The sequence below is a fragment of the Nicotiana attenuata genome, chromosome 6 (genome assembly GCF_001879085.1).
Source record: "Nicotiana attenuata strain UT chromosome 6, NIATTr2, whole genome shotgun sequence".
Taxonomy (NCBI): Eukaryota; Viridiplantae; Streptophyta; class Magnoliopsida; order Solanales; family Solanaceae; genus Nicotiana; species Nicotiana attenuata.
This window is the reverse complement of record NC_031994.1, coordinates 56,782,549-56,793,414: the sequence shown is the minus strand read 5'-3', so window position 1 is coordinate 56,793,414 and position 10,866 is coordinate 56,782,549. Positions and strand designations below refer to the sequence as shown.

At 36.6% G+C, this 10,866-nt stretch overlaps 1 protein-coding gene across 1 annotated transcript; it reads left to right on the top strand.

The window, feature by feature from the left end:
- Positions 3,286-3,774, top strand: LOC109227860 (classical arabinogalactan protein 9-like). The gene has a single exon (XM_019393052.1). It carries the CDS (start codon positions 3,286-3,288, stop codon positions 3,772-3,774), a length of 489 nt encoding a protein of 162 aa, XP_019248597.1.

Genomic DNA, 10,866 nt, shown 5'->3' with positions numbered 1-10,866 from the left:
TACCAAGGTTAAAGAGGTTGTACGCATCAATGAGCTCCGCTCCTCATATGAGATGGCACTATGAACATAGAAGGCCAACCGGTGTTCTATGTCACCCGTCAGATGGAGAAGCATGGAAGCATTTTGATAGGATGTTCCCGGACTTTGCAAGTGAACCAAGAAATATTAGGTTGGGATTATGTGCTGATGGATTCACTCCATTTGCAGTCTCTGCCGCACCATATTCATGTTGGCCAGTGTTTGTTACGCCGTATAATCTTCCTCCAGAGTTTTGTATGACAAGTCCATATTTGTTCCTAACTTGCATTATTCCAGGTCCACGCAATCCAAAAAGTTTGATTGATGTATACATGCAGCCGTTGATTGATGAGTTAAAGTTATTGTGGCATCAAGGTGTGGAAACCTATGATATATCAACTAAACAAAACTTCAGATTGCGTGCCGCTTTAATGTGGACTATAAATAATTTTCCTGCTTATGGAATGCTATCTGGGTGGTCTACTACGGGAAATTTAGCCTGCCCGACTTGCATGGAAGACACAAAAGCGTTCACTTTGAAACATGGAAGTAAGAACACATGGTTTGACTGTCACCGTCGTTTCTTGCCAATGGATCATGAATTTAGGAGAAACAGCAGTGCATTTATGAAGAATCAAACTGATTTTGAAGAGCCACCTTCAGTCTTGTCACCAGATGAAATTTGGAATAGAGTTAGGGATCTACCTAAGGTAACAGAGTCTCCATTGCCTAATAAGATACCTGGTTATGGTGTTACCCATAACTGGACTAAACAAAGCATATTTTGGGAGTTACCTTATTGGAAGCATAATCTTCTAAGGCATAATCTTGACGTCATGCATATTGAGAAGAACTTTTTTGATAATTTGTTTAATACTGTGATGGATGTCAATAACAAGACAAAAGATAACTTGAAGGCCAGGATGGACTTGAAGGAATATTGTAGGCGAAGTGAGTTGTACCTTACATACCTGAATAACAAGATTCAGAAGCCCAAGGCCAGTTACACATTCACTTTGGATGAGAGAAGGGAGATTTGTCAGTGGGTTAAGAATTTGAGTATGCCAGATGGATACGCGTCAAACTTATCTAGGTGTGTTGACATGAAAGAAGGGAAGTTGATGTCAATGAAAAGCCATGATTGTCACATTTTCATGGAATCATTGATGCCTATTGCGTTCAATGCCTTGCCTGATAGAATATGGAAGCCTATCACAGAGAGAAGCTTATTTTTTAAGGAGTTTTGTTCTAGCACATTGAGGGTGGAGAATCTAACATACATGGAGAGTAATATTCGCCTAACTTTAAATAAGTTGGCGAAAATTTTTCCTCTTGGTTTCTTCGATGTAATGGAGCATCTTCCAATTCACCTTGCGCAAGAGGCACGACTTGGAGGGCCAGTTCAGTATAGATGGATGTATCCCTTTGAGAGGTAATAAATAATTTTTTATTATTTGCCCTTTATGTATTTTAATTAAATATTTTTCCGTCTAAGAAATCGTAATATGCAGGATTATTGGCAAATGTAAGCGGACCGTGAAAAATAGATCGAGAATTGAGGGATCGATATGTGAGGCATATCTGGCTAAAGAAACTTCTTATTTTTGTTCATATTATTTTGAACATGATGTGCCATGTTTGAGAAATAGACCCAATCGACATGACGATGGAGGAAGTAATGATCCTTCAGCACCACCATTTTCCATATTCAATCAACCAGGAAAAGGTGGTCCAAAAAGTAGTTCAAAGCGAATCTTGACTGAGAAGGAACTACAATCAGCTACAACACATGTACTATTGAATTGCCCCGAGGTCCAACCTTATTATAGGTAAATATATATTTATATTACCAAGTTCCATACAAGATTTATCCTTGTTTTAACTAATGAATATTATAATTGTGTCGGACAGTTACTTTGTGGGTACATATGGGCAGAATGCTGTTTATCCTAGGTTTTCAAAGTGGTTTAGAGAATTTGTAAGTGTTAATATTTATCATGGTTTTTGTTAGTTGCAAATTAATTACATATAATTTAAAATTATAAATTTTCTCTAATTCTATATATGTTCATAATCCAGCTAATGGCATACGTGATCAATTTCTGCATGATATAGCTTGGGGACCTGATCCTAGAGTTAGAAAGATGTCTAGGTATTGTGTTAATGGGTACAAGTTCCATATAGAAGAATGGTCTAAGGGCAAGAAAACCAATAATAGTGGGGTGTGGGTGAAAGGTGAGGGGGTTGTTGATTATTATAGTGTGATTCAATAGATTTTAGAACTCGAGTACAATGTTGGTTGGCCAAAGAAAAAGTTGGTACTCTTTCGGTGCAAGTGGTATGATCCAGCACCAAATAGAGGTACGAAGATGCACCCCCAGTACAAAATAGTTGAAATTAAGCACACGAGGGATTATCCATTCTATGATCCATTTAACATTGCACAAAATGTAAAACAAGTGTATTACACTCCTTATCCTTTGTGCAAGAATAAGTCCTCATGGAGGGCGGTTATTAAAACAAAACCCGTGGGTAGAGTGGAAGTCGAGGATGTTTTGGATGTAGCTTACCAAAATGACATTTCAACTGTTGAAGCATTGGTAGATGATGAATTAGCAGGTGAATTACACCATAGAGAAGGCATCTATGAAGAATTTGATATTTCTGTCCTTGGATCAAATTTAAATGATGATGGGGAAGGAACATCCAGGGCAAATGAGGAGGAAGACCCAGCCAATGAATATGAAACAAGCGATGAGGAAGAATTCCCTGATGGAAATGAAACAAGCGATGGAGAAGAATTTCTTGATGACAATGGAACAAGTGATGAGGAAGAATCTAATAATGAATATGAATCAAGTGAAGATGATTGACTTGTTGGGTTTTTATTATCTCTTTAAATTTTATATTTTTCCTTAGTTATCTAATATGTTGAAGAATTATTTTATGTTTTTAGTATGTCGTTAGGTTTTATGTTATTCTTTAATCATTTAATTTGTTGAAAATTACTTTATGTGTTTGTTATTTCTTTAATTTTTATATTTTTCCTTAATCATCTAATTTGTTGAGGAATTACTTTATGTTTTTATTATTCTTTAGGATTTTTATGTTTTTTTCTTAATCTTCTAATATGTTGAAGATTTTATCTCTTTATGTTTTTATATTTTTTCCTAATCATCTAATTCTTTATGTTTTTGTATTATTTCTTATACATCTAATATATTGAATATTTGCTTTATGTTTTTTTACTATGGTTATATTACGTAGATGGAATCTGGGGGTAGCGATCGTCGACACCGTAAGGGTAAGGAGACTCAATTACAATCTCCAACTGCAGGTCACCCTCCTCCACATATGGGGCCTCCTCCTGCTTTTCCTCCTCAGTCATCTTCGTTGCCACCTGCATTTTTTATGCCCCCACCTGGGCCTGTCCACATTTCTGTATCTTCAGTTGGCCCGAACTCTGGCTCTAACCTTAATTTTATTCTCACACCAAATGTAACTTCTTCTCCCGGTTTTCATATTAGTCAACAAGGTAGCTCCTCAGCACTGCCTACTTCATCGACTCCAGCTGCATCTCCGGCATCAAGCACACCTAGCGTATCTATGTTAAATATTGGAGTCTCTGGCACATCAACAACACCGTCCATTGGTAGTGCTACACCAGCAGCTTCTCGGGGTCGACGTGGTAAAGTGACTCTACAATATGATGCATATAGTAGGTTGATTATCGTTCCGAATGAGAAAGATGGGTAAGTAATCCTTATGTTTATTTTTATTCTGTTGAATATACAATTTATATATGTTAATTTTAATGCATTTCCCTTTATTTGCAACCGCGCATATGGTTACAGAGTCTATGAAGCCATTTTACGATGATGCTTGGGGTAGATGGAAAGACATTCCATATGATATCAGAGATAAATGTGGAATCAGTTTAGGGTACGTATAAATCTTATTTTTAAATTATATATCAAATATCCAATTTCACTCTACTTTATTTAATTATTTTCCAGACTTTGTGTGTGTGGGGGCAAAGATATGACAATGAAATAAAATATGTCTACGAGAAGAAAGCAAAAAAATTGATTCCAAGTTCATTGTATGAAGCTCGAGACAAGAATAAGAAGCCTGGTTGGATAAGAGAAGATGTGTGGATAAAATTTTTAGCAATATGGGATAGTGTTGAATTTAAGGAGAAGAGCGAACGAGCAAAGGCAGCCCGAGCCTCTCAAAAGGGTGGCTCGTTGCACATCGGGGGATCTATGAGTTTTGCTGCGCATCGACAGAGATTGGTAATGTTCACTAGAAAGCTTAATTTCTCACTTTTCCTATGTCCTCCGGCTAAAAGTACTCAGTTTCCCTCTCTTCCCCTTTTTGTGTGTGTTTGTTTGATGCTTGATTATATTTCTGTCAATTTTGGCAATTATATTCCTCATCTTAAATAGAAGAAGTGCTTCAGCTAATGTTTCAAGCTAAAATATGTTACGAACTTGTGAGCATGTTGGAAGTGGGAAGTGAGAAATGCTAATAGATTATTGATTATGTTTCTTCTGATCCGATCTTTGCTTATAGTCACTGGGTTTTAAGTTGATAACGTAATTACACATGATATGATTGTTAATGATTGGTTCTGTTACGTGAATGTCGGTTGGTATGGGTTGTTTCCTGGTGGATGAATCTTGTTGGTTTTGATTATATTTACTTTATCATCTGTGAAACTGTTGGTCGATTAGTGAATTGGCATAGGAGATTCGTTTGACAACTGGAACTTGGAAAGTTTTGATAAATTAAATTGGTATACTAAATGTCTTTGACATGAGTAACGTAACAAGTTTGAACTTTATATCGGTGTATTGAGGAAGAAGAGTTTTAATAGACCGACATGGTCAGTGAGGAAGAAGAAATAAAATTCTGGTGTGCAAATAAATGATGTTCTCAAATGGGTCAGTATCAATATGCTTCTTGCAACAGGCTTCAATATGGCTTTGGCTTCTTCTTTTATTTGCTTCCTTCTATCTCTTCTTCTGATCTCAGCTAGAATATAATGTTACCTGATGAATAATGAAATTTAGCATGCTCGTGAGTTACCTATATTTTCAAGATTCTGATAAGTTATACTCCTTAAATTATCAGATAAGTTATACTCCTAATAGTTACTACTAGTTAATCCTTATATATATACACTTTCTCTTGACTCTTGTCGCATTATGCACTCTTCACTTGAGACACAATGTTATCGATGTGGCATTTATTTGGACATCACTAGAAAAATTATATTTTATTTGCGGGAAAAGTTAAAAGGGGGACCAGTGTCTGATGCTGAGGTCTTTGCGGAGACACATAAGAAAAAGAAGAAAGTCGGTTCAAGGGAAGGATGGGTTGAGACACGTACATCGGAACAATATGTAAGATCATAACTTTAAGACTATTTTCAGAGTTTTTAGCCAAAATTGTCCCTTTTCTTCGGGAGTAGATCTAATTTTGTCCTCATACTTCCTCGAGGCACATTGAAACTTGCCATCTTTGAATAGTACATTTCCTTCGTTCTTAGTTTTATCACATGCTTCAATTTTCTCTTTTGTGTCCATCTTCCAAAATGGTTTCTCCTGTATGAATCAAGAAACTGGTTTTTCAAAAAACCATTAATTGATCACTGAATTACTGACCATTCTTAGTAAATTTATATTATAAAAAGTCAAAATTAAAGCAGTAGCTCTAATAGAATCTTAAGTAATTATTATATATAGAAATGGAACTTTTATTTCCAGATAACTACATTTAAAGAATATACATATGTGCAAAGTCTCTAAAAAGATTAATTCAAAATACTCGGGAAATTATATTTTTCTTGAGAAAATGTTTACTTCAAGAGAGTGTAAGAATGTGTTCACAGACAAGCTTTTCCACCACAATCATGTTGCACCATTGTAGGATCACAGGATGGAGGATGGTAATTGCGAGTCTGCTAATAAAAGGATCGAGGATGGTAACTATGGTCTACACTCTAACATAGTATCTCTAGTTACCGGGTGTATGAGATTGTACTTTGTTTCCTTATCAAAAAAGTATCTCTAGTTAACCAAGTTAACTGGACATCAGCTTGCCTAAATTTTCGCTCGAGGCATTGAGAGAGTACATGTGAAGGCAATCCTAAAACAAGAATCTTTGACATTTAATTTCATGGTTGGTATTCGGTGAACGTGAAACTTTAGCTGCCAATATTCCAGACTGTGTGGCTCATTGGTTCTCACTTATGTGATGAGTTCCTACATTTCAATTTCAAATTGTTATGAAAATTTATTGAAGTTTTTCAGTGTTCAAGAACTCTAAATGACTAATGTATGATTCATTATGCTGGGTATGTAAAAAGAGAGGATATACAAGGCCATGTTGCATACTAGAGCACAAAATGTTAGTGAATTCTGCCGCATGAATTTTGCCATTTGGTTCACAATTGAATATAGGAGCAAATTGAGGTTAGTGTTGGTGCACTAGTGTAGTGTAGTATATACCTTTTAGGGGATGAGTTTTATTTGTGATTTTTTATTTCCTCTATATCTATTTCCTTTTATTGGAGATATGTCTGTGGGAACTTGATTCATTTACATGATTGCACAATCTTATTCCGTATTAGTTGAGAAATGTAGAAGAAGATGTATTCAAAACTACTAGTTTTAGGAAGTGGTGCTACATCAAACACATAGAAAAGTTGCAGTCAATCTTGTGATGAGTTAAGTAGTGCTCTTTGAACTATGTTAGGACATAACTCTAGTCATGTTTATATGAATAGATGAGTGTAACTCTTATGTTCCTGAAAGTGTTAGAGTTGTCTTTAGTTTATATGAAATTCTGAAAGATGGCTTTCTCTTTTAGTTCTACTGCCTAATATCCGATACTCTCTCTCTCTCTGTACCTTGTTGGTTGCTGATTCTGCTCACTATGTCAGTACATGCAAATTACCTGTTTTGCCGTACTGATTTATGGCTCAAGAAACGTTATACATCTCTTTGGTATTTGACCAAGCACCTCAAGCTTTTTTATACCTGTTCTCTCTTTCAGGTTAATAGTAAATTTTATCAAAACTAAATAAACAAAGGTAAACAAATCATCCCTTTTATTGGACGTTAGTTTCTCAGATTTTTTAGTTCCATGTCAATTACTTACCCTAGAACCTGAGATTGTACTTGAAAAGTTTATTCAACCGAAGAACTGTACACATGCATGTATATAACAGTATAAGCATCAGTATATCTTGCTTCATAACTAAATCTGTCATAGCAGTGAATTAACTAGAGATGTTTATAGATACACTAAGCTCGAAAGGTTGTGGTGTTTATCTCGACAATTAACTGTTAATTGCTTAGGATTTGACAGTATACTTAACTAATTAATAGATACATAAACCTATATTAGCTAGTCTTCATGTTAACTAAGATCCTTTTAGCTTAGCAAAGCTGCAGATGAATTTGCGAAGGAACCATAAAAGTTAGGGTTATCATCATCTAAACATAATGTGGAAAAATGCTTGGAGTGAGGACCAATGCGCTCAACTACATGAACATTGGGACTATCTACATTCTCAACACTAATGACAATAGAGTCAACTAAATATGTATCCTCAATATCCTTGGTTGACTCTAGTATCTCTTCTACAACATCGACATCCTCAAAATCTAGTGTGTTTGATTGTTGGTGTTCTACTCTAGCCTCCTCCTCTAGCTCATCAATTTCTGTATCTAATTCACGCTTTTCTTGGATACTATTCACAATATTGGCTTGTTGAGCATTAAAAACTTCAACCAGTTGACTCATGTGAACTTTCAAGTTGTGAATAGTTTCCTCCTGCCTTTCTATCCGCAGTAGTAATTTACTCTGTTGTTCCAAAATGCACTTTAACATATCTTCGAGCTTCTTTAGGTCAGCTTCCCTAGGTTCTTTGTTCCTATTAACTTCACCAGAAAAAGAAGAACCATCAAAGTAAGGGGTTGGGGGAAGGTAAGAAATATAAGCACAACCGTGAAAGTGACCATCTTGACCACCACACATATCACACACATTCCACTCATAAGATTGAGTTGGTGCACAAAACTCGCTCTCAGGAATATTTTGATAATTTTGCCCTGGGTGATTTCCTTCACAATATGCACAAGAAGGATCAAAAGTAGAATTACCAACAACTAAATTCTTATAATTCCATGATGTTATGTTTCTCAAATAAACAAATAAAACTAAAATAATAAAAAAATAAAAAAAATCAAATAATAAAATAAAAGTTCAAACTTGAAACCTAGCAATATGTACACCTACAACTACACCGTTAGTTCCCCGGCAACGGCGCCAAAATTTGATCACGCCCAACTATGCCTTATAAAAAGGACAATGCGGTCGTTGCAAATATAATCCGGTTTACAAGTCCGGAGTCGAATCCCACAGAGAACTAAGGTTTAGCTACAGCTGTTCACTATCACCAAGAAGACAAGCTTGAACAATTCCTAACTTATAGATATTAAGATTCTTGTGTTTAACTACTTAACTAACAAATTAAAATAGTAAATTAACAACTAACGATATTGAGGGTTAGAGAAAAGATTAAGGAGGTCTAGAGTTATGATTTTCCCAATTGTCGGAATCCTTCCCGCTATGTCTTCTATAATTTCGCCTAAGTATTCTCTACCGATCATGAGCACTCATATTACCGTAAATCTCTCCCGAGTAATTACGACAATTTACTAGACGCACTATCCCGAGCTATGCTAGCTGGCTTTTAATACAGCTCACTTCATATCGCACCCAAGGCTTCGTTATCCTAATCCCGCCTTTAAACCCTCGGTTATTGATCCCTCATATACTCTGGGAGTGGTGTTGTTCAACAATTACCTAAATATGCACTCTCTCCCGAGTTATGCATACTAAATAGGCACAGCTAATTGAGATCTCTTCAATCAACCAGAATATAAACGTAGTTGAACAAATAGAGAAAAGCTATGGCTCAATTATATAAAAACATAACAAGAATTTATCCTACAAAAGGTTCTATCAAAACTCTAGATAACAAATTAGTTATTCATAATAGTATGTAAAACTACAATACTAAAAGTCATAACCAACAATGAAAAATAGGAAGAGGAAGGAAAAAACTCGTAGAAGAATTCTCCGCCTTGCTCTCAATGTGTTCTTGCCTCCAAGAGTGTTGTCTAACCCTAAAGTAGTGTATCTCCGCCTCCTTAGGTCTAATTTGTGTCCAAAATATGTCCCCATCTTTTCTTGGCCGGCTTCCTTGGTTTAATATAGGGTTTAGGGCTTAAAATCCCGTGTTTTGCACATAAGTCCCTGAAATTTCCGCCTCCTGCCGCGGTTTCGCCGCGGTCACGGTGGAACCGTGGCCAAACATGCCCTCTGATTCTTCAGTTGTCCGCGACCATCTTCTACCGCGGTTCTGCAGCGGTCGCGGTGGAATCGCGGTTTTTCACCCTGTTCCGTTTGGAATTTGGAAAAACATAAAACATGAAAGTTGTAGCACTTTGAGTTAACTTTCCAACCATATATTGTGGAGCCCAAATGGAGTTTTGAGCAAAAAGTTATGTCTATTTTACTAGACAGTGCGCAATATGCCTCCTCAAGTCTTCGTTCGTACTTAATTATCAAATTTGACCCCCGAACACGATCCCGGCTTAATTCCTTGAGCTTTTACTCAGACTTCAAAGCTTCAAATCACTTAAATTCATTCCATAACATCTATATAGCTCGGAATCACACCTACAAGGCATAAAACACACAATTAGTGCAAAACACTAGCGATTAAAGCGCAAACTCAATTAAAGTGCAGTAAATTCGAGTGTAATATGCGACTAAAATATGCAATTATAGCCTATTATCAATATACCTAATTATGTTTATGTAATATCTTTATAATGCACACTGGAAATAAGATTGATTTAAATTGTACTCATTTAGCTATAATTGATTTAAATTGTACTCATTTAGCTACAATTGTTGTAGCTTGTTAATTTAAATTAGTGTCCTTTTTATTATTCACCAAAAATAGTAATATAACGCAAAATGTTCGACTGCGGGTGAATTTAGCTGTATCAGACAGAACATACAGGAGTAGCAGCATAGTAATAATAGACTAGTTATGTCTTCCTCTGTCATTACGTTAGCGTGGGATTCTAATTCATCAAACGTATAATCTCCTATTTACGAGAGGTATTCCATCTAAAGTTATCTTTAGAAAAAAAGATACGAAAAAAATCTATTCCAAGTGTTATGCCGCCTATTTCTTTTGGTATCGGATGATTTATCTCCTTACGTAAAAATTAAAATAAAAAAGCAGCCAAAAGAGTAGAGGAAAAGGCAATTTGAATATGGCAGGTGTTAGCCCCTTGACAAAGTTCCTCGGCAGTGTGGGTTGTGACAAGAACTTTTATGATGGTCTTGGCACACAACTTGAAAAATGGGGCAACATCATAACGCGCAGCTCGGCATGACGAACTATGCGGAGTTGACAAACGCACCTTGAACGGAGGCAATGCGCATTTCACATGGACGTGCGGGCTGACATAACAATGGCAAAGCAAAGCCATGTCAAAGCAGGGGCAAAGACATGGCAAGACAAGGCAAGGCAATGCGGGACAAGCAATGACGATTGATTTGGGCATATTTGATCAAGTTGAGGGCGACTTGACATAAGCGGCAGCTGTGGCAATGGGCGTGTGCGGCTAAGTCAGTGGGCTGCAAGCTGTGGCCTGACATTGGGGCGGAGCAGTGTCAAAGGGCAAGGCTGGGTGTAATGCCAGCCTTGGGCACACAGCAGCTAGGCCAGAAGCGGCTCAATAGTATTGGAGG

Coding starts and splice junctions, on each gene's coding strand:
- LOC109227860 (XM_019393052.1), top strand. CDS start 3,286: ATGGAATCTGGGGGTAGCGATCGTCGACACCGTAAGGGTAAGGAGACT.